The following is a 24657-nucleotide window of genomic DNA, read 5'->3' on the forward strand; positions in this document are numbered from 1 at the left end:
CCCTCTATGTGAGGTAATCTTTCCCTCTGAATCTATAATAAATTCTCTCGGGAACATTTACATTTACACACCCACTCACGCGTCCATCCTTAATGAAATGTTATAAAAAGGGTATTCTCTTCATAGAATAATCCTCATGGCTTATTTTCAATATTAAAATCCCTTTTCAAAATGGTACAATATCCACAATGCACACACTCACCTCTCATGCACTTTATTTTTACATTATTCTTATTTTAATTTAAAAATACTAGAAAAATGTTCAAGTTAAAAAACAACCCACTAGGATAAAATAATGAGATACCTAACACATTCCTTACTCTCTAACTGAATTCCCTTACTTAGACTCTAGGTAAACCTTACCCTTTATCATGAGTCACTACGAAATCCAAAAATATAATCTTTTTAAAATTATTTCGGGTAATCATTCACACCTTTTTCTAAAAAAGAATGGTGGTGAAGCCAAACTAAGTAGTAATGCGAAATCCTTAGTAGAACATCACATAATTACATATCTAATGGTAAGTTCATCAATTTTAAAAAGTGACAATCTCATTATTTTTGAAAAATGGCGAGTAAATAAAGCAACAAGCTCATTGCTCTTGAAAAAAGTGGTAAGCTCTTCACAAGAAAAATCTTTCAAAGTACCTGAAGTGCATATTATAATAGTGGAATAGACATCAGATCAGACGTTATGTCAAAAGTTTCAAATCTATGAGTATGTCTTTCTCTGTTTTCTTGAATCGCCACCACAAATCAATGGAATGAATTAAATTTTGCTTCTAACTATTTGAATACGAATATATATATATATTTTTTTCTCTATTTTTCATTTCCATTATAAAGTGCTAGAATGAATGACAACAATTATTTAAAAATGCAGATAAAGTAAAAGAGACGGCAACTGGTACTTCGAATACTTAAAAATATGTCTTAAAGTGAGAAAGTATTTAGATTGAAAAAAATTCCCCACTAGATTGTTGGTTTACCTCCAAAATTAAGGATTAATTAAAAAGGAACTCATATAAATTAATTAAGGGACCGTCTAGTTGCACACCACTAGTAGTTGGTTGTACACAAACCTTGAAAAATATCATCTATTTTAACCTATTAATTGCACATCATCTATAACTTAAGATTTAAGGTTATTCACCTTTTCGTGACTTCATATTCTTTTTTTATGTAAATTCTACACATGCTTATTATACGATAAAGTATTTCTTACAAGAATTATTGAACCAAAAATAATTTAATTTATTTGAGCATGGTTGAAGAAGAGGAAGGAAAAAAAATAAAAAAACAAAGGAGTGCAATATCTTTATTTTAATTTTGAGTACAATCATCCAAATGAAGTGCAGAGGAAAAAATTTAAATGATGGAGTTCAATTGGTAGTGTGGGTGGCATGCAACTAGTCGGTCCTTTAATTAATTTTCCAAAGGAAAAGAGAACAGTTATTGACACCCCAACTTTTACTTACTACACCCCAATTAAAGATAAAGAATATAAGTGAATGGTTGAGTTGAATAATATAATGTCTGGGATTTTTCCCAAAACTTGTGCAACTTATGTCCAAATTCCAGTTTCAATGCCCTGTTCATTTTAATTCCCAAAACATGCATTTCGAGTGATTTATAATCAATGAATTCGATGGTATATCTACAAATTCGTAGATATTAAAAGGAATAATGATTTTCTCTGACGCACCCCTTTGACATATGCCCCCATCACATAACCATAGACCATTGCATTGAGATAAGTAGAACCATACATCTTTTCTTGTGTATCCCGAGGCAAATGATCTATGATGAGAGCGTATGTTAGAGGGGGACTTCAGATTATTACAACTCTATTAAAAGTGACGAACTCACGAGTTAGTAGGTTATAAAAATGACGAATGTAGGTTTTGGGAATTAAAATGATCAAACTCGAAATTTGAACATATTTGGAGCACGAAATGGAGATTTGACCATAATGTTTTGTAATGTTGAGATCATAATTTGGGTCAAACCTTTTTACTGTTTGAAGTGTGTGTTTTAATCTTTAATTGGAGTGTAATAAATAATTTAAAAAATTGGATGGTAATAAGTAAAGATAGTGTGCCAATAGCAGCTCTCAAAAAAAAAAAAAAAACGTAACTAATTCCAAGGTAGCAATCCAATCTTGGTCCTGCGTACTGACAGAAGAAAAAGAAAAACACTGACACGTGATACTCTGTACTGTTGTCACGACAGCAACGTTATTGTAACTAAAGTGGTAACGAATTTTTCCCCCGAAAAGCTGTTTGTATTAGCTCCGCTTTTGGTTTCCAGCTCCTGTAGGGATCTGGAAGCGATTCCAGCCAATATTTTTTCATGAGAAAGCTAAAAAACGAATCTGATTCCTGAATGACGTGTATCACACTGTCACTTCATCCTTCTTCCCGAAATCTTCGTTGCTTTGTGTGTTAAAGTTTCTATTCTGCGATTCCCAAACATCCATTCGGAAAACCTAACCCTAGTTCAAGTTTCATCCAATTCTCTCTAATCGTTCCAGCTCTTGAAAATTTTAAAAAACTCTCAAAATCAAAGATTCGATTCTCACTATTGGTTGTTCTAGTGTAAATTTCGATGCTTTGATCTGTTTGGGAACTGTTTTGATTTGATTTGGGGGATTTTCCGACATCGTAAAAGCAATCAAGGATTGTATTATGCTGCAAATATTCGATCTGTTGTTGTGGATTTTTCTTCTTGATCGGTTCGTGAAGCTATCAAGTGCAGATACTCGATCCACTGTTGAATTGGAATTCGATCATCGAGTTCGTTCGTGAAGCTTTCGTCTCTGAAGAATTTTGAGTTGCAACCGCTTTGAAGATTCGATTTGCTGCGTTTGTGTGGTTTTCTCTGTAAACAAAGAAGAAATTACGATCCGTTGGAAATTTGCGGATTCGCGGCCATTGTTGGAGATCTGGTACTGAGAAGATTCGTTTTTTTTCCTCTTGGGGTGGCATCGTTTGATCTTTCCCTGATTGATTGGAGAAGATTGGGTATCCAAAATTGCTAGAAATCTCTCTAATTTGAAGAGGACCAGATTTTTTTCGGTTATTTTTGGAGGACGGATTATTCTTTATCCAAGGATCACTGAAGGGATCTCTGCGTTCATTTATTGTCGAGTAACTGAAGAAGAGCAGGAAATAGAGGGGATAATCACTTGTACTAAATTATCTATGTTGTTTTTTAGTTAAAATCAGGCCTTTTTTCATTCTTCGGCCTTTGAATTATTTTTTTTTGCTCTTTTTAGGGCGATTTATTTCTTCTAGATCCCACTTTTCACAGTGCAGAGGAAAGAAAAAAAATAATTATGGCTGTGTATTATAAGTTTAAAAGTGCAAAAGATTTTGACACTATTCCAATTGATGGTCATTTCATATCAGTTGCGAATTTGAAAGAAAGAATTTTCGAATCTAAGCATTTGGGAAGGGGTACTGATTTTGATCTCATGGTTGCTAACGCTCAGACTAACGAAGGTTGGTTATTTTTTGTAGATTTGGTTGATTCATCTTGCACATTAGTCAATCCAGTTGTGTTTGGCGGCAACAATTTATTCTTTCTTAGGATTGCATGGGTTATATTTTTATAGGTGGTTTGGGTTCTTTTTCTAATGGCTTTTGGTCATTGAATTTATACAATTTGACGTAATTCCCAGATGGGACAAGGCTTTGGATGACTAATTGATGAAATTTCAAGGTTGAATATTCACTTCTTGAGGAGGGATATTGTTTTTGCGATCGTGCGTAGAATTGAATGGCATAATTAGGGTTTGTTGGTATTTCTAGGTCGATTTAGTGGGTTATATGTTATTAGATTTATAATTCATTTCTTTCTTCCGGGTTGTCGTTTTGGTGGATTTTGGGGATTGTTTTAGTTATTCAATGTTTTGTTGTGTAGGTTAGAGAGATTGAGCCCTAATTTCCACGTTGAAGCATCAATTCTTGTGGGATATTTGACATGGGATCGTGCTTAGGAGTACTACATTGCATGTTTTGGATCTGTTAGATGTATAATCTTATTATTTCTGATCCATTGATTTGGTGGATTTTGAGGATCGACTTAATCGTTTTATGTTTGGTTGCATGGGCTATGGAAATCGAGCCTGAATTTAAATGTCAAATCATCAGTTATTGAGGAGGGATGTTGGTTGTGAAAGCGTGCTTAGAATTAGATTGCATTTTTAGGGTTTGTTGTTATTCTTGGTCGATTTGGTGGGTATTATGGGATTGTATGTTAAACTTCTTTCCTTATTTCTAGGTCGCTGATTTGATGGGATTCAGGGTTTTATTAGTCGTCTGTTTGGTTGCATGGGCTGGATTATTCTCTCAGCAATACTTTATAGACTTTATGTTCTATGCTTTTGATTTCAGAATACCCTGATGAAGCGACGTTGATACCGAAAAACACTTCTGTTTTAGTTCGCCGGGTTCCTGGACGGCCTCGCATGCCCATTGTTTCTGAACGGGAAGAGTACTACCTCACACCTTCAACCTTACCTTTTTGTTGTGCTCTCCCTTCCCCGTCACTAAATAGAGTTTTTAAATTTTTTTTTGGTAAGCTGGACTTGAACCCAAGTCTTCAAAGTTGAATTTCAATATGTCAACCAAATGAGCTATGGGTCCAAGCCCTTGTTAAAATAGTGGTTAAAAGTTGGATTGCTTTGACTACTACAGATTTTGAATAATTTAAATGCCCCCGGTGCCTCATCTCAAATTGTAGCTATTTGCATCTCGTCATTTTGATTTACTAATGGCTGAAGATGTTTAATATCCAACTACTTTAGTTTCACATAGTTTAGATGTCCATGACACAGTGAGAGTAATGCCATTTGAGGTTTTAGTTGAGATGGGCCATGTTTGTGATCTAATGTAGGCCAAAAGTTGAAGACAATAAGGCAGAGGACGTTCAATCTACAAAGGGTAGTTCCCATATGGCAGATTCATCTTCCAAGAAATTCGTAAGCATTAGTTACTATTCTCTCCATGATTTTGAGTGTGAGCCTCTCTTGAAATGACATAATAACTGGTTTGGACCTTGTAGGCTGAGGAGACTGAGTGGGATGAATTTGGAAATGATTTGTATGCTATTCCTGAAGTTGGTCCTGTTCAATTCAGCCATCCAGTGCAGGATACTCCCCCTCCGAATAAAGCTGATGAGGATAGCAAAATTAAAGCTTTAATTGATATGCCTGCCTTTGGTGCCTTGGACTGGCAACAGTGAGATGTCTTCCCAAATCATTTTGCCTTTTATGATTTCAGTTGTAGTGATATTTGCAGTTACAGTTTGGAAATCGGTACTGTGTTTCTGTTGTGAGATGTTTGGTATTCTTGTTGGGCTTGGGCTTCAAGAGGCAAAACAGTATCAAATGAGACCTTTTCCCCATGTGGGAGTTCGATGGCAGTGCCCCTGAGGCAATTTTTTTTGGATGTATATGTATTTTTGGGTTTGGGTTTTGATGGTTTTGCTATGTGATGTTCCTTGTGGCTGAGTGAGTTGTGAGTTTGTAATCTTTATAGCTGATCGTGGATTTTTTCTCCTTCTCCTCCATGGACGTCGGCAATTTGCCGAACCACGCAAATCCTGTGTTCTTTGTGTGTTTGTTTTAATCTTTATTTTTGCTCTTGTTACTCTTTTGCACAACAGTTTCCTATGTTGATCCTTTTCTACTTGACTCACAGGCAACCTCAGGAGGGTTTTGGTTCTGGTAGAGGATTTGGAAGGGGTATGGGTGGAAGAATGATTGGGGGCCGGGGATTTGGTAATTCTTCAATTCTTAATAACTAGTTATGTAATATTGCAATGTTGTGAAGTTTGATGAAAAGTTTCTCATTGTTTCACATGTTTGATCATGTTACTTGTAACTTTGTGCTTTTTGATCCTCATGGCATAAATCCTTTATCTTGTCATTAGAGGGTGGTTGTTTTTATCATTTTTGGGATTTATTGTGTTCACTGTTGGAATATCCCATCTAAAGTTTCTATTGTGTGATTCTATTGAGTCTGAGATCCAAAAGTTGCTTATTTGAAGGGAGAGGTGGAATGGAACGGAAGACACCTCCACCAGGTTACACTTGTCACAGATGCAAGGTGCCTGGTATGTTGACGTTCACGACGGCTCACGCGTTCCTATTTTGTCCCATCTATATTATTAACAAAAAAATTCTCACTGTTTCAACTTCTACCTTTTAGGGCATTTTATTCAGCATTGTCCTACAAATGGTGATCCTAATTACGACATCAAAAGGTTCAAGCCTCCAACGGGTATCCCAAAGTCGATGTTAATGGCAACCCCAGACGGCTCATACGGATTGCCAAGCGGTGCAGTTGCTATTTTGAAGCCGAATGAGTAAGTTTATTTCTTTGACATCTGAATTTGGTTTCTCCCTGCGGTTTTTAGCATTACGGCTCAGGTGTAGGCATGAATATTCACGTAAGACCTTCCAAATCGGATACAGGGCTGCTTTTGAGAAGGAAATTGAAGGGTTACCTTCCACTAGGCCAGTCACCGATCTTCCCCCAGAACTCCATTGTCCATTATGCAAAGAAGTGATGAAAGATGCTGTTCTGACAAGCAAATGTTGTTTTAATAGTTTCTGTGACAAATGTAAGTATTCTTAGGGTTCTTTCTATTTGTATGTATGCAATGTAAAGCTTTCCAAGGTTTTTAAATTTCTTAATCAGTGTTCCTTACTTTTTTATTATCCGCAAATATTATTCCCTTCTCTTCCAATCATTTTTCTTTTAATAAGCCACCTTGATCAATTTTATTTTTTTGTAGTTCACCTATAAAAAAAAGTGTGCTGGCAGTTCTAGCGTTCCAAATTTTAAATATTTGGCACTAATGGTAACAGAACTTATGGATTTAGATTAAAGTGAATGGAGGAACAGAATCTGTTACCAACCCAAAATAGTTTTGAGTTGAAGTAATGCATTCATGACGATTATGGTATTTAACTAATGGGTGTGTAGCTTGCTCTTGATATGTGAAAGATGGTTCCACTTTTTTTTTTTTTTTGTGTGTGTGTTTATTCATTTAAATTCTCGAGGCTTTAGCTTTATGCCTATAGAGTTTAAAAGCTTAGAAACCCTTATTTTATTTACAAAATTTCTATCAGGTATCAGGGACCACATTATCTCAAAGTCAATGTGCATTTGTGGGGCCACAAATATACTTGCAGATGATCTTTTGCCTAATAAGGCACTTAGAGATACCATCAACCGCATTTTGGAATCAAATAACAGTAGTGCAGAAAATGGTGGAAGCACCTTTCAAGTCCAAGGTTTGTGTTTTAGAGACGTGCATCAATTTTGGTTCAACCATCTTTGATCTGTATTTCCATAAACTAAATATATTGCTTTCTTCAGATATGGAGTCTGCCCGTTGTGCACAACCCAAAGTCCCGTCTCCTACACTTTCTGCCACTTCGAAGGGTGGACAAATGGCACCACCTTGTAAGGACGAAACTTTAGACATAAAGGAGGCCGTAAATGAAGGCAGGCTTGTATCTAATCCCCCAGAGTTATTGGAGAAAGTCTGGACTGCAAAAACTGCAGAAAGATCTGAAGCCACACTCGAGTCAATGAGTGTGAAGGAGCCAATGTCTCAAGGCAGTGCTCCACAAGCAGAAGAGGAAGTGCAGGAGAAGTTGCCTCCTGTTGAGCCTGGTGAGTTGCTAATAGTTGTCAGGCCTTTTCTTTGTATTTGGGAAAATTATCAAACAAGGGTCAAATATTTCATTAATTATAAAAAAATACTAACTTTTTAAAATTTACTAAAAAGGAAGACTGTCCAGTGTTTTAGTAACTCGCTGGACATTCCAGCTTTTTTATGTTGTATTTTGCACTAAAACACGGAAAATGTCCCTCTACTGTTAAGGCTTTTAGTGGGCATTTTCGCCATTCAAATTCATAAAATAACTTAACATGTTGGACTGTCCAACTTGTTACTAATACGCTGGACAGTCCAGCAATTTAAAAAAAAATGTTATTTTTTTAATAATTAACCAAGACTTTGACCATTTTTTTGGTAATTTTCCGTATATTATATTCTTACTTGTTTCTAATCTCTTGGTAAATATACTACAGGATGTAATGCAAGGCATTTAGATATACTGACTACAATTTTTTATTTTTTATTTTCAGGAAAGAAAAAGAAAAAGATGAAAACCCGCTTACCTGTTAATGGTTAGTTGTCTGCCCTTCATCTCATTGTGTTAGGGTGTGTAAATTGTCTTGATAATTTGTCTCCTAATATATGACGTAAAACTATGAAAGCTTCTTAAAAGAATATTTAAGTAACAATTGCTTTCTAGAACCCCTCTTTTTTATACATATTACCTTAATCTTTGCATCTTCACCATGAATAAGGAGGCAGCCGTTGCTTCCCTCATCTTTTATAATGAAAGCTCCATTCAAGTGGTCATATTTATTGAATTTCTATGTTTGTTTGTATGTGATACAGCTGCAGACCTGCAGTGGAGAACCGCTCAAGATCTTACTTCTGAAAACCATATGATACCTTTTGGTCCTTCAGCCTATAACTCATACTGGGGTGGCATGCCACTTGGCATGGATGGATATATGGCTCCTTATACCAATGCAATGCCTTACATGGGTTATGCCCCAGGCCCCTTTGATGTTCCCTTTGGAGGATACTTACCCCAAGACCCATTTGGGGGACAAGGGTATTTGCCTGTCGTTCCTCCTCAGAGGTATGGTTTGAAGATTATTTTGTGCTTTCTGAAAAAAATATAGAAGCGTTGAACACTTTCTAAATTTTTATTGCTTCATTTGGTTTTTGGAAATCAAGTCTATACTTGGTTTACTCGCAAATAAAATAGAGTCCAACTAGCCTTACTAAGTTAGTAAGGATTTCACCCTTACTAAAACATGATCCGATGCTTCAGAGTTGTAGAAGACAAAATTCTATGTATTTGAATTTTTTGTTTCTTTAAAAAAAAGGTTAATTTTCACCTTTGAATTTTAATTTTAAATTTTGGAGTCATGTGGAAGTTCGGTAGCCATCCATTTTCAAAACCTTGGATCAAGCCCAAAAGAAATTGTTTAAAAAAAAAAAAAATTGAATCTGAGTTTTTCTATGAAATCTAGAGGGCTGTGGTGTTGGAATGCTAATGTGGTAATCCATTTGAGCAAAACGATCCTTAGTAAGGCTTGAATTTTTTTTAAGGAAAATGGTTCTCAATATTTTATTGAATGAGCCTAAGCTGGTGGAGAACCTCAAATTTTAGGGATCTATCAGAGTTTGGTATCGGTTCAAACCCCAAACCCCCGGTTATGAGCAGAGAGGAGTTTGAGGCACGGAAAGCTGATGTGAGAAAAAAGCGTGAAAATGAGCTTCGTAGAGAAAGGTACTTCTGATACTTAATTCTTTGCTCCTAATTACTGTTGTCCTTTGGTTGATAACTTGTAGAAACCATGTAAGCTGTCTCCCTTTAAAAGTATAGTAACAGGACCTTATTGAACTCCACCGATGTTGGATGGTTTATAACGTAAAACATGACAAATGGTGACTGCCTGCTTTGCTTGATTGGTGGAATGGTGAAAAAGCAGCAGAAGGCCTTTCATATTTGAGTCTGAAATTCATTTTTTCTTTCTTGCAACAGGGAATGTTCCAAAGATAGGGAATTTGGTGGGGAAGGGAGTGGCACTGGTGATGTTTCTTCAACAAAATCAAAACATGTATGTCTTTTTTCTGACCTCCCTTCCCTTCTATTTATTCATTGCAGGAGGTATGGATACAGTGTGTTTGGGAAGAAAATACATTTTGTTGCTGGTGTCACGAATTCACCGATGTTTTCAAAACATCTTTAAATTTTTTTGTCTGCAGAGCCCAAGTATTGGGCTTTTCAACACAAATTCGCCATTTAATTTTTTAGAGCCTTCAATTTGCAATCACTAGTACCACGTTTTGTCCTTGGTGTATATACCTAAATCATTTCTAATGACTCCATTTTTGTGTATTGGGGAGTTAATGGCTTGTGCTCAACTTGTCTATGTGAAACTTCCTTTAGTCTCTCGTCATTTTAGTTGATTTTCCGTCATAGTACTCTCGTTTTTAGTGTTGTTTGTTGGTTTTACTTGGAGTGCAGAGGCTGTTTTCCCTACCCACGAGTGGGGATCATCACCACCACCACCACCACCGCCGAGCTGAATACGCATCTAGCCCAGAACGACCCTCACGAGAATTTGACCATGTCCGGCTTGGGAAGAGAAGACTGGACCACCACGATGATCTGGCTGTGGAGACGGCCAAGGCTGCTGCAGACAAGAAGCTGAAGGCCAGCGTGTTCTCTCGCATAAGCTTTCCAGAAGGTGTGGGCAGCAAGAAGAGGAAGAGTTCCTCCGAGACCAATAACTCTAGCAATGGTTACAAGGACTACGACCCACCAGTTTCCTCCACTCAACACAGACCATTGTCCAATGGGTATCGGGATGAAAGGAAGCCACCCATCAAGGGAACAGCTGTGACAGCATCTAGCGGAGGAGCACAGAAGGGCGTCACAGTCCATTATGATTCGAGTGACGATGAACGGCATTTCAAGAGGAGGCCATCGAGGTATGAGCCTCCACCACCACCACCGGTTGAGTGGGATGAGGATACACGGCCTTTGAGAAGCTCAAGGGAACACGAGCAGGAGCGCTCGAGGCAGAGAACATGAGGAGCTATTAACACGAACATGTGTACCTACACGGATAAATCCTAGATGGACAGACCCACCCCATCACTGGATCAAGATGTCTGATAGATGTGTATATGCGTGTGTTCTTTTGCTTTGTATGCATTATATTTAAAAAATGCCCCACCAAAAGTGGCTCAAGTGTGGAGAGAGAGAGAGGTCTTCCATACTTGTGACCTTTGTATATAATTTTCTTATAATCTTTAAATCTAACCTTTGCATATGGATATATCTCTACTAAAGTTCCATTTTTTTTCTACTTCCAAGTGAACTCTACTGCTGTAATTCTGCATTTATTGCTCCGGTTATTCTCCACCTCAAGGAGTGGTTTCAACACCAGAAGTTTGTTCTTGCGATCAATTTTCTTGATACGTGCCAGGTGTTTTTGTTTTTGATTCTGCATTTTTTCTCTTACGGTCCATTTGGTGTTGGAATGGTTGGAATTGTGAAGAGGGTTTTGTAGAAGCAATTTCATTGTCTATATGGTGAATGTGGGTTTGTTGGTGGTAATGTACAAAGTCCGAGACTTCATCGGTAGACCCCTTTATAATTTTCAGTCTTAAACCTTTAAATTAGCAAGTTTTGTTACAAAATTTCCTCATGTTACCAATATGTCAGTAATGATCCCATAATCGTATATCCTAAAACTTATTTAGGCAATGAGATCTTGTCAAGGAGTCGTGTTTCTTATCCACCTACCTGCCTCGTGATATCAAGTAGTTTGGTTTTCCTGATTGAGTCATGTTTTGCCAAAATGAACTTATTTGAGTTCACATAAGCATGTGCATGCATGTCACAGCTATAACTAGGAGTATGAATTGAGCCTGTCGGGTCTGAACACGTTGTGTTCACACGCAGGCACACTTGTGTGTGCGCACATGTTACAACTACAACTAGGGTATCAATTGAGCCTGTTGGCGAGTTAAAAAAAAGAGAGTAGGGGTATCAATTGAACATGTTGGGAGTAAAAGAAAAGGATTACGACCTTGATCTTGAGCTGCAAAGGTAAGCCAAGGCTCAAAATTTGTCAAATATGATATATATTGGATCCCCTATTCTTTTTGTAAAACCCAAACCAAGGTATACAGGGACTACTAATCCTTTTGGCACGTGAAGTCCGCCCCACCCACATGTACCAGATAAATTCTAGGAACCCTTAAGGTCACCCCTTAAGAGGGTTTGGTTTCGAACTCAAGACCTGTGCAGTCCACCCCACCCACATGTACGAAGTAGTTTTTTTGGGGATAAATCCCTGACCATGACTACCCACATGTAGCAGGTAATTTCTAGGACCCCTCAAGGTCATCCCTTAGAGGGGTTAGTTTAAAACTCAAGACCACCACTTCGTGTGGTCTTGGCCATCTTAAAAGAGAGACGTGCACGGGGGGCGGGGGGGTTGAACTCAAGGCGTACGCTTTGTAAGGTGTGGTCTTGACCATCTCATCAACCCTTGAACAATATTAGAAGGGAGGGATTTAAACTCAAAGACCTCCACTTTGTTAGGTGTGGTCTTGGCCATGTCACCAACCCTTAAATGATATCGAAGGATTTGAGCTAATCAACCTCTGGTCTCGCCAACCCTTTAAAGGATATCAAAGGTTCTAGCTGAATTTATAAAAATAAAAAAAATTATTGACATCCCTGGTTGCACCACCAAGTTAGGGTTTTCAATGTGCTCAATTTTGACTCTTGGATTTGATAGTGCAACTAGACCCATTTATTTAGGATCAAGTTTGAACCTACACTTTTAGTATTCTTATAAAATAAACATTTTATATATGAAAATTGTGATTTGATCCGTATAGGCATATTTTCCTATAAGCGATTACCTCTTTAACATATGCTGAGCATAAGAAAAAAAAAAAATGGGACACTAAAAGGATATATTAATTTTTATTCCTCATGTATTATATATCATCGCAAAGTGCCCATATACTATATTATACAAGAGAGAGAGAGAGAGAGAGAGAGAGAGAGAGAGAGAGAGAGAACTTGAAATTTGAACATAAATTAACAAGATGGATTGGAGACGATGTTTCTAAGTTTGAAGGCCCACCACGCAGGTTGATCCTGGCAGCGGCGGCTACAGAATCAGCCACGCCACGCCACGCCACGCCACTTGGATATGTTTTCATTTACGGATTGTTACGGATTTCCGCGCCTATCACTCTTACTACACGTCTTCAGGTGTCGCCAACTTATCAATTGGCATTTTGCACTTGCATTCTGCATTGATCCCACACGACACAATAAACCAGCTACTCATGACCTTACGCCACGTGTCTTTACTTTAATTAGGGTCAAATCCTCCTCAAACAGATTATTGGCCCCAAAATTGGTTTTAAAAGTCGAATGTTCACATTTCGAGTCACTAATTGACTTACCAAAACTTTTAGTATGCTTTAGAAAGTGGGGATCCATAGTTAGGGATGTCCATTCGAGTAAATCCAAATTTTGAGGTTTAGTCTAAGTATGGTTAAAATCAAGGCCAACTTGAAAATCTTGGGTTTGAGTTTAGTTTGTTTCAAGTTCCAAAGGTCAAAATCAAAATCAAAATCAAAATCGAACTAGACCGAATTGAAAGTTTTGGATATTTTTGCGAACAGTCAAAACCTTTGATGTGATAAGTTGAAAGATTCTATACATCTACCGTTTTTCAAAGTATTTCTTTATACAAAGACTATTTTTTCCTTTTTTTGGATGGTAAATATTTCTCAAAACATGAGTGTGAACCAAACTCATGTTGGAATTGAAATTGAGATACTAATGCAAATTCTTCCTTTCTGAATCAAATAGATTCATATCTAAAAGAGGTTATGACAATATATTCTTTCAAAATTGACTATTTGTCCCTTTGTTAGAAGTGTTCCAGAAACTCGCAGACGTATTGAGATTGAATCGACTCGCGAAAGTAGTAACTATTGACACTCAACCACCAAGTCTAACCAACTTGCCATGTGTTAATTTGTGCTAAAACTACTAAAAATAAAAATATTACAATAAATTTTTCGATCCTTATTTTGGGTTTAGTTCGATTTTGGAGGGATAAACCCAAACTCGGACCGATATTTTTCGATTTTAGTTCAATCTAGGTCAGTTCATTTTTTCGATTTGATTTTGGATTTTGGGTAAAATGTACAGTCCTATCCATAACCGTGTCCCGTGTTCCATTCCTAAAGCAATATAGGGTGTCTATGTAACACGTTTTGGTTGGAGATTAAAAACATTGGGCATACCACCAATGGATCTTGAGTCTGATTCTTAAAAATCAAGAATTATTAGTTAGTAGAGATTCACTTAACTCCACAAAAACATAAAACTATAAAAAATCAATTCCTATTGACGAATCAAAATAAGTTAGGTTAACAAATTAATTAGTATCGAGTTCACTGAATTCCCAGATCCATTACTATGAATTATACTAATAATTCTCTTCGATTTTGAAATGTACTAAATACAATTCCCAAATCCATTAATATGAATTGTTCTAACTCGTCGGTTGGCCATTGGAACAGATTCACTTAAAGAATCCAACATCGTAATCAATTCGCTCGTATTTGGTACCCTAACTAGGTGATTATTTCTCAAAATTATTTCAACTGTTTCTAGTTTTAGAAAATTCAAGACTAAGTTTTCAATTGACTCAGACGAGTTATAACATTAGGGAGTATCATACATACCATGAGAACTAGGAGTGCACATGGTTTGGATTTTGACAAAATTGGAACTGAACCAAACATGATCGGTTCTACAAATTTGGAACCGAACCAATCCAAATCAACCTTGGTTCGGATCGATTCTCAGTTCTCATACTTTCAAAATAGAAAAACTAATATTTTTTCTTTCAGAAGAGGAACCCTTTGGATCAGATCATAAATAATGCCTATTTTTAAACTGAAAATGATTTTATGATTAAATTTTGATTGAACTCTGTATAAATTGAAAATTAGAGAAAGCTCAATGAGACTAAAAAAATTATAATTTTAAAATTGGTATTTTTGATGGATTAGTGATAAAACTAGTCCATAAATGGTAGATTAACGAATCCAAGTCTAGGTTTGTATAATATATTTCATCTAACAAACACGGCATAAAGATTCTCGTAAAAAAATAAGGAATCAAACTCTTTGAGAATTTTTTTCCATAAATAGATTGATCCATTTGAAAGTTGAGAGAGAGAGAGAGAAAGAGAGATTTGTGTACATTTTTTATGAGTTTTTGTTAGAAAAAAATAGAGGAGATGAAGTTGAAAACTTTGATAAGTTACCTCTTCGTAACATACTAATAGAGAGAAAGATGGGTTACCTCTTCGTTTTCTGACGAGATGGCAAGGTGAGGGAGACGAATGACGGCTAAGTTTTCTTCAACCTTGAAAAAGAGAGAAATAGAGAATAGAAGAACGAAACTAAGAAAGAATTTTATTTTTAAATGTGTATATATATATATGGGTCAGGATCAAGGGACATATGAAAAAACATATGTTAAAATAATGTAACATTAATAGATTTTCAAAATATAGGTTAGAAGTTTCGGATTGAGCTGATTTTTTATGAGGATGATCTCTATGATGGGAAGATCATCTGAAAAAAAATATCAGTCCAATCTAAAACTTCTAACCCTATTAAAAGTGATTTAGAATGTGGACTGTTGATTTTTTACCAATTTTTGTCAATAATTTGTAAATCACTTTTGATGGATTTAGAAATTTCAGATTGAGCTGATTTTTTGTGAGGATGATCTTCTCATCATAGTGACCATCCTCGCAAAAAATTAGCTCAATCCAAAATCTCTAACCCATATTTTGAAAAATCATTGTTTTTACATATGTCCCTTGAACCGCCCCTATATATATATATATATATATATATATATATATATATATATATATATATATATATATATATACCCTTAATCTGGAACCGAACCAAATCAATCGGATTTTTTTTTATAACAATCTGCACCCGAATCAATCCAATCCAAAAGACTTCGGATTGGATTGGTTCGGTTCTCGGATTTATCCAATCCAATGTGCACCCCTGATGAGAACATCGGAGAAAGTAGTCTTGTCCTCCTCCCGCATCATTCGATCATTGATAGATGTAGCAGACTGAGCATTTGGAAGCACAACGTTAAGAACAGTTGCTCTCACTTCTACGACTTGGATGGTTGCGGCGTCTATCTCATTGACTGGCTCATCACCCACTCCTATAGCCGTGGCTTCAAGTACATCTCCAATGGTAATCAGACGACCACTACCACTCACCATAGGAGGAGTACGATACACCACTGAATCTATGGGATCTGGTACTGGTTAGGCGTATTGTCCAACGACTTGTCAAACATAGTATACACGTTTGATTACACGTCGTCACATCTAGAACATGGACCGTTATAGTTACCATTATTTTTGTTGTAACGATGACAGAATGGAAAACCTAGATCAAGATCATATTAAAATTTTGAGTCGTATTGGGGTGACACAAACAGAGACATAAAGGTGACAAAATGATGGGGTGTCACGCATATTATCGTAAATGCTTTTTTGCGAGATACAAGTGAAAAACATCTACATGTACGTGCCATCACATTCATTTTTATCACTTTTGCATCATTCCAGCATTTTCCTAAAAGTTTTTGGTAAAACATTGTGTTCCAACAAGGAGTTTGAATTCAAGGTCTTTATAGTTAGTATATAAGGGCATTGTTAACGTGTGCCCTTAGAATTTTTTTTATTATTATCAAAATGACCTCATTCCTAATATCAAAGTGTATTTATTGAACTTTGACATGTGCTCTTAGGGCACACGTTAAGAAAACACACTATATGTTGCTCGGTTCTTAATGGTTGAAACTGATGTCATCCCTGTACATTTTGTGATTATTTGAAATAAAGATAGATTCTTTTGGCACACCAGCATTACTTACAACACACAAAGTGTTATTTAGGTATAGATTGGTGTGTTAATAGAATTTCTATAAATTAACCCCTTACAACTACTACCACGCCAAAAAGAGAGACCTCTCCAGCTACAAATTCGGTAACATTTCAGCAAACGTTTGACACAAAGGTGACACAATGATGTGGTGGCGTGCACATAACCGTAGATGCTTTTCTGCGAGATACGAGTAAAAAGCATCTACGGTTATGTGCGCACCACCACATCATTTGTGTCACCTTCATGTCTCTGTTTGTGTCATTCCAGCATTTTCCTTATTGTTTTAGATTTCAAATTTTAAAAAAGGTAGTTCTGCCCACATTGATTATCACATTGACAATCAACAATACAACTTTTTAGATTTCATGAAGATATTCATATTAGAAAAAACAAACTAAAAGAAATAGGTTTTCGACCTTGATCCAAGGTGTTGAAAATGGATGGCCACCAAGTACCCAAATTTAAAAATAAAATTCAATGGTGAAAAATAAATATTTCTTTATTTTTTTAAAGTACATATAATTTTGTCCTCTACAACTCCATTACATTAGATCATGTTTTTGAATGTTACAAGGTGATCAAATCAGAAAATTTGCTTTTTTTTTTTTCACTATGGGCAGGAGAGAGAAAGGTGCGTTGACTAAAAAACAACGTCCATTTAGCATCGCTCTTATTTTAGAAGACACGTGTACAAGAGTGATTTTTTTAGCTCACACACTCTCCAGAGCATGCCATGTCAAGTATGGCAATGGCAATGACAATTTTGTAACTAACAAGGGTAATTTTGTAAATTAGGGATGTCATTCAATACAAGCGGCTTGGTGTGATTGATGGATCCCGAATTTTTATGAGCAATAATTTTTTTTTTCTAGTCATGGTAATCTGACTCTCCCTCTAACATACACCCTAATACTCTTCTGATGTGGAACGTGAATAAAAACATAGATTTTTTTCTCGTGATACACAACTACACATCCTCATAAATATTTGCAGTTGTGTATCCCGATGAAATCTATGGTTCTATGCAACTGCCACATCAAGAGGTAGAAGGGGAATCAGAAAATCATTATTATTAGAATCGTGATAATTTGACTACCCCACATGGCAAACTCAATCGACTACCTTGACGTGACAAGTTTAGGAATCATAGATCTATGCTCCTCGGGATACATGGCTGCACTTTCCCATAAAAAAATGTATCTTGAGGGAACCGTGTATCTTGACGAGCACATATTTATATTTCCCGAACTTGTCACGTCAGGTGGTCGATTGAGTATGTCACATGGGGTAGTTAGATTATCACGATTCTTATTATTATTTTTTTTAAAGAATTGTAAGGGTTTTTATATTTCTCCCTATACAGGTCACGTTGTTCTGGTTCTATGTGCACCTCCACGTCAGCAATTTGCAAAACGATGTCAATTTCATTGTCATTCCAGCATTTTCCAAAAAAGAAGAATAACATAAGAATTGGGATCCATAACGGTGTCTATGGGCTCCTAAACAGGCCGTGCACACAGCCTCTGTGTTTTAAATTAAACCAAAATGTGCCACGTAGACATCGTTTGTTGCTATAGGAATGGAACACCGTATTGGATAGCAACTCTAATATAATCTGACTTAAAAATAAACACTCAGACACTGATATGAAATGTGCAGAGAACCATAGATTTTTTTCCTTAAGATGTGTTATGCTGGAGTAACATTATGGGGGACATTTCTGATGTGGAAGTGTGTAGGAAGAGTGAGATCTCGATGAAAAGCATTTATGGCTCCTACACACTTCCACATCAGAATGTCCCCCACAGTGTTATTCATCATTATCGCCTCAAGATACGTAAGGAAAATCTATGGTTTTATGCACTTTACACATCAATCGAGTGAATTTGAGCGTCTTTTCTCGAATCAGTTAGTTTTATTCATTGAATAATGCTGAAGTGACTTCAAGAGTGTACCTCATATCTCGCTTTCCTGATTTGGAAGTGTTTAGGAATCATAGATGCTTTACATTGAGATACGTGTGAGAAAGCATCTATGATTCCTATACACTTTCACGGTCATTATTCCAGTGGGATTCTCATTCATTTGACAAATATGTTGTGAAAGTAAAAGATTCGAAGCCATTGAATTCCTCCAATAAATATTATTTTTAAATAATTTTTTAATTAATTAAGAGAGCTTCTGTTGCCGTACAAAGTGCTTCTAATTGTTTGGTGATTTACATATGAATTAGCAAAAATTGGTGTGGCAATAGAATCTGTCTTAATTTAATATACAAGATTTATATGATAAATACGATGACATAGTTATTAGATTCCGAAGTACCACTTCACTAGTTTGACAAGAATTACATGATCTTTTTACCTATCATCCATACACCCCTCCTTTAAATATATACAAATCCTCACATAAATGAAGTCAACCTATTATAATCCACCAAGGAAAATATAACTTCCCCCCTCATGGACAAATAAAATTCGATATTGTTTTCTTCATTTTAAGATTTTTTTTTAAATAAGATGAGATCAAATTTTAATCATGTCACGTGACAAGATAAATAGACACAGAAATACATACTTAACTTTGTTATCATGATTTGAACCAATCAGCCCCTCAAGATCTGTACTGGGCCAACCCTAGAATCATGGTAAGCACTTTTGCTCAATTTATATGAGTCGTGATAATATGACTCACCAGGTGGCAATCGACTCTGATGTGAACAAGTTAGGAAACTGTAGATCTGTATGCATCGAGATACACAATTGCACTTCACCATCCTAATGCATACAGATCTACGGTTCCCAAACTTATCCACGTCAGGGAGTAGATTGAATATGCCACTTGGCGAGTCATATTATCAGGACTCTTTATATATCGGAGGTACACCATGACCGAAAGTTTTCATGCTTGGTTGATTGTTTGCCATTCTATTTATTATTATTATTATTATTATTATTACTATTATTATTATTTCTTGTGAATTTTAACATCAATCCATCCTAGACATTTCTAGGTAATAGATCTCATCAACAAAAGAAAATATCCAGACAGACAGACAGCATAAACAGCCCTATACTCAATTGTGTACAACAATTGCCAAACCAAGCCGTTTACAACTACAAACAAAAAAAAAAAAAAAATCTGAAAGAAGAAACATCCCTCATCCACAGAAATTCTTTTTTACCTCTAATGTACAAAATAAATAGATAACAACACAACACACTGAACAAGGCACCGAGGGAACAAAATTTCCTCTAAAAAATCATCCATATTCTCTCTCTCTCTCTCCATATGTCAACTTACTGAGTCATCCTACAATGATATCAATTGGCTAAGCTAACCTTCTGGAGTCCTAATTCTGTAGTGATGAGTCTAAGCAGCACTTGCACAAGCTGCCTTACTCTTGTGTCCCTGTCAATGAAATAGAATAGAACCCAATTTGTAAATAAAACGCTAAAATGAAAGGAAATACATTTTATGGAATCATGGTTTGATGTTTTGTACCATCTCGGAATGTCTCGGCCAAGACAGGAACGAAACATTGAATGTTTTGGGATTGGTATTCGGAATGTCTCAGTTGAGATAGTCTCAATTTTTTATGTAATCAAGTTGTTTAACTCAACTATTTAAAGGGGTTATTTCTCAAACCTTGAAATAACAAGCTCACAGAAGGATGGAAATAGAACTAGTAGATGTGCACGCCTGTCGTGGTTGTCTTTCTTTTCCAGGCCTTCCTTCAAATAGGGATGTAAAGGAAGAACAGATGCCGTTTCAGAATGAATTGTCAGCCGGGCAAGCTCTTCAAGGACATAAACTATTTCTTCTATTCTCACAGTCGGTAACAGAAGTTCACCTGCATCAACAGTCGGATGCTTCAAGAATACCGAAGAGCAACTTGGGAGGGGAAAAGAATTCCATGGAAACACCAGAAATTTAATATGGAGAGCTAGGTACCCAAGTCATTTTCGTCAGTCAGGAATTTGTTTAGTATGTATTCACATCTGCTCATGAGCACCATCATTGAGACTTTGCTTACTTTGGATCTTGTTGAGTTCCAACCATCGACTTCAGAAGTGTAACTGGGGCCCAAGAGAGAGAACAATCAGTAGTTCACATGTAATATACAATTATTAGACAAAACACACGAGTTAAAAATCTATCATCCCTTTTGTTATTTTCGGGGGTTCAATTAGATGTGAATGTCGTCCCACAACTATATTAGTTTGGGTTGTTGCTGCGATTCAAAGACGGTCATCACTCATTAGAAACCTAACCCTATTAACTTAAAACCATTTGGGAAGTGTGAGGGTTTTAGATGAACGACGCTAAATTTCAATAAAGAGAACAAGGATTTCATAGATTTGAATGACAATAACTGTACATTACTGCAGAGGGCCGGGATCCTTCACATTGTCAATCATTATGGACTACCGAAGAACTAATGGGAATTAGTGCTTTCTTACTAAACGCTTGAAAGAAAGGACAGAAACTATACATGCAATAAAAGGACTTACCTGCATAAAGAAAATAACTTCTGCAAGCAAGTCAAGGAGAATCTGCTACAGTGTGAAGGCATGAGTTCCACAGTCTCAACAGGTAAACAGCATGTCCGTGATGCACAGCGGTCCAGTGTGGAAACTAGCCGTTGCAGAATCTACAAAAATTTTAGAATAATAATTGAACAGATAATTGTTGATGCTGAAAATATCAAATACAGGAGAACAATGTAGAAAGCTTAATAGAAAGACTTAGAATGGTAGATGGTAACAAAAATCGATAAATGGAATAGCAACATGTGGTGAGCATACAGGAGTCCCAACAGATATTATATGGGTTACCTAGGATCATAGATCTCTTAGCTCAAACGCAACATGGTTTGATGAACACAACGTACTATGTATTGCATTATTTTTAACAATCAAAACCTTGTAACCATGAAATGACACTTTTTACGATTTTTTTACTTCTGTCAACATGTATCAACCCAGATACGTGTTTAAAAGGCTGGAGTGTTCCATCCTCCATGAACTACTAAGATGTTCTACCCCTCTCTCTCTCTCTCTCTCTCTCTCTCTCCAGTGGGGTGATGTCTCACATTGTTTCAACGTCCGTATAAATTTTGATATATTTATTTCTTTGTATAACATAAATAGTATATTAAAATACATGTTTATGAATGTTCTGCGTTTCAGGTTTCTTGAAGGTGAAGGTGCTAACTTGGATAAGTTGGTAAGGCTTGAGGAGTGTTGATCCCACAATCTAGGTTCAAATCCCGTTGAACCCTTTCACATTTGCTGACCACTAACCCCTTGCTTGCCTAACATATAAAAAGGGTCCCTTGAATGTATACAGATACCTTGTATCTGCATCAGACATGGATGCAATTGTCCATGTAATTGTTATGTGATAGATCAAAATAGTCTGACAAAAGTCTAGGAAAAAAGAGGTTTATAGATTGCTAGCCTGTGATCATATCTAATCAATTTATTTTGAGAGAGTTCTTGTTGGTGAGGCCCATTAATTAGCGGTATACTGACACCCTGCATGTGCACCATGGGTCCTGCCATACTGTTTAGATCATTAATTACTGTCTCATACTTACATCTTCAGGAGCATCAATTTGTGTCTTGAGAATTTTGTCACCCAGAACATCTAAAATAGTCATCTCAAGCACCTCATCAGACTCGAGTGTTGCAGATGAGAGAGGTTTTGAAGGAAGAGCACGCCCACAAGAACCCACAAGGAATATCTCATAAATATCTGCAACTTCTTTCCAGAAACGTGTTCTGACAGCTCTACTTATATTTTGATCTGGCCCACAATCCACATTTATTCTGCTGACGTAGTCAACGATTATATTGTTGAAGTCTTCAACAGCCAATCTCCATAGTGCGCCGTCTGGATTGTCTCTTCTCGTTGTCATACACCTTTACAAAAAGACACACAAAAATGTCAATTCAAGAATAGTCTTTCGAAGTTCTACAAAACAAGTTCAGAGTTGACAGCACCCCATACCTTCCAAGACCTCGAATAATCTCAGGAAATATATTGTACTTTTCAACCAACGGAGCTGATTGGAAAAGGTCAACCAGCACCGGAACAAGCTTTTCTCCAAACAGATGGCTTGAGATGCCTGCATCTGTATGCTTAGCTATTGCTGAGCCAGAGTTTGGAAAATGAGATTCTATTTCGTTTGGGGAAATAGCAGCGGCACCATTAGAAGAATTGTACTTTGTCATCTTCTGAGTTTCAGTGGGTGTCATTTTTGAATCTTTAAACTTGTGTTTGTAGGCAGGAGAACCAACATCTTGATGAGGTGAAAGTATTACACTTTCTGTATTACGATCTGTACTACTGACTTGTTTGGTTTCATCTTCCTTGTCTTGTAAAGGAACTTCAGATCCAGGAAGATATTGCAACAACTCCCGGAGAAGATGGGACCACATTGAAGATAGGTGCTCAGTTGGACACAACTGTGGTAGAATCTCCAGCATAGTACGCTGCACTGGTGGAATGTGTTCCTACAGAAAATTAACTGAAACCCCTTTAGGAAGATAAGCCTATTTGTAAAGATAGACCAAATAGCCATGAAATCATACACAAATTAAACACCACTTTACCTCTATTTATATATATGTAGGTAAGGTTCGCCAGCCAACAAAAAAAACCCACGCTTTTTGTCCTATATTGGTTAGAAGTTTCGGAATGGGCTGATTTTTGGTGAGGATGATCTCCTCCCAATAGAGATCATCCTCACCAAAAATCAGCCCATTCTGAAACTTCTAACCCATATAGGACAAAAAGCATGGGTTTTATTGTGGTCTGTTGATCCTGCCCCTATATATATTTGATATTTAGGTTGCGATGATAATATCAAAAACCTTTACCAACTTAGCAAGCTGGCACCTTTTAAATGTTTAATGTTTTGAACCCAGATCAGTACTATCAACTCTAGAAAACAATCAGCGTTACTAGTTGATAAAACAATTTGCTTTATACAGCCTTCCTTCTGATTAAACCATTAGATTAATATTAAAGCATAACTTCTAGGTGTGAAATGTAAACAAGATGAGATATTGGAGCAGCAGCAATGCATAATAAGACTACTAACACGATACAAGGGAAAGGAAAAAAGGGAAAATAAATTAAGAAAAGGATCGACATACAACATCAGCTTCCATGTGATCATGAGTACTCTTAGGTTGCCTCACTGCCAAATGTATGATCTCAAGTAGCTGCCTGTACATTCCATTGTCAAACATATTTTGTGCTTGCACGTATAGTTCTCCTGCCAAAAAAATTCATTAGGAATGAACATACCAATGCATGCACAGGTAATAGTTCCCCACTCAATTAAAGAACCAAAATCCCATATTCCACTGTATTGGACTACAAGTACATCTCCTTGGTCAAAGCATGACTTAATTGGCCATATGAAACAACCAAATGTTGAATGTTCCCTTGGTTGAGTAGAGAGACTAGCCCAAGCCAATTATTTGTGTTTTACATAAATGCCATTGAAAAACAATCCTATTTTGCCTTTTAGTGGGAAAGGGCAATGGTGCTATTGTCATTGTGTAATAGAAAAGACTAAAAAATTATTTATGAAAAAGCCGTTTTACAATGACAATAACATCCCTTGCTTTTTGCCACTAAAAGAAAAAATAATATTGTTTTTTAAGGGCATACATGGAAAATATTATGGTTTTCAAAAATAGCAATTGAACAATGACAATAACACCCTTGCTTTTGCCACTAAAAGACAATAATTTTTTTTAAGGGCATATATGAAAAACAAAATGGTTTTGGAGGTCCCCAACATCAATGCTTGGTTTAGACGTTAGCATCCCCTTCCCCCACCCAATATGTACTTGCACTTGTAGGGCCCACATGAACATTATGTTGAATGATCCAACTATACAATGGACCACTCTCACTAAGATCAACATCATTACCGAAAATCAGTACATTCCAACTTCGCCTAGTCACACTAAAAGT

The 24657-nt window shown here is 36.5% G+C and overlaps 2 protein-coding genes and 1 pseudogene across 2 annotated transcripts in view; 1 reads left to right on the forward strand and 2 right to left on the reverse strand.

Moving 5' to 3' along the window:
• Positions 1-2321: 2321 nt before the first annotated feature.
• LOC147395735 (E3 ubiquitin ligase PQT3-like) lies at positions 2322-10952 on the forward strand. Its single transcript, XM_086449923.1, has 15 exons — positions 2322-3503; positions 4398-4497; positions 4900-4984; positions 5068-5243; positions 5706-5785; positions 6055-6120; positions 6216-6372; positions 6482-6630; positions 7142-7306; positions 7392-7691; positions 8169-8210; positions 8488-8737; positions 9275-9394; positions 9650-9725; positions 10136-10952. Exons 1-15 carry the CDS (start codon positions 3338-3340, stop codon positions 10703-10705), a joined length of 2502 nt encoding a protein of 833 aa, XP_086306049.1. The 5' UTR covers positions 2322-3337; the 3' UTR covers positions 10706-10952.
• A 1711-nt stretch (positions 10953-12663) lies between these two features.
• On the reverse strand, positions 12664-15989 carry LOC147395736 (late embryogenesis abundant protein 47-like; annotated as a pseudogene).
• Positions 15990-19713: 3724 nt separating this feature from the next.
• Positions 19714-24657, reverse strand: part of LOC147395737 (ARM repeat superfamily protein) — a 40767-nt gene continuing 35823 nt past the window's right edge. Inside the window, exons 37-43 of the mRNA XM_086450703.1 lie at positions 23826-23947; positions 22675-23180; positions 22262-22586; positions 21174-21313; positions 20614-20738; positions 20308-20512; positions 19714-20070 (exon numbers count right to left, since the gene is read on the reverse strand). Coding sequence (XP_086306829.1) covers positions 19983-20070; positions 20308-20512; positions 20614-20738; positions 21174-21313; positions 22262-22586; positions 22675-23180; positions 23826-23947 — 1511 coding nt within the window. The 3' untranslated portion in view covers positions 19714-19982. The remainder of the gene's footprint in view (positions 20071-20307; positions 20513-20613; positions 20739-21173; positions 21314-22261; positions 22587-22674; positions 23181-23825; positions 23948-24657) is intronic.

This window comes from Akebia trifoliata, chromosome 8, assembly GCF_017979445.1.
Source record: "Akebia trifoliata isolate Shusen 1 chromosome 8, ASM1797944v1, whole genome shotgun sequence".
NCBI lineage: Eukaryota > Viridiplantae > Streptophyta > Magnoliopsida > Ranunculales > Lardizabalaceae > Akebia > Akebia trifoliata.

What these genes read in the sequence shown, in the direction of transcription:
- LOC147395735 (XM_086449923.1), top strand. Translation starts at nt 3,338, where the DNA reads ATGGCTGTGTATTATAAGTTTAAAAGTGCAAAAGATTTTGACACTATT. An exon ending in GCTATTTTGAAGCCGAATGA is followed by an intron (nt 6,373 to 6,481) that starts GTAAGTTTATTT and finishes AATCGGATACAG; the next exon opens with GGCTGCTTTTGAGAAGGAAA. An exon ending in AATGAGCTTCGTAGAGAAAG is followed by an intron (nt 9,395 to 9,649) that starts GTACTTCTGATA and finishes TTCTTGCAACAG; the next exon opens with GGAATGTTCCAAAGATAGGG.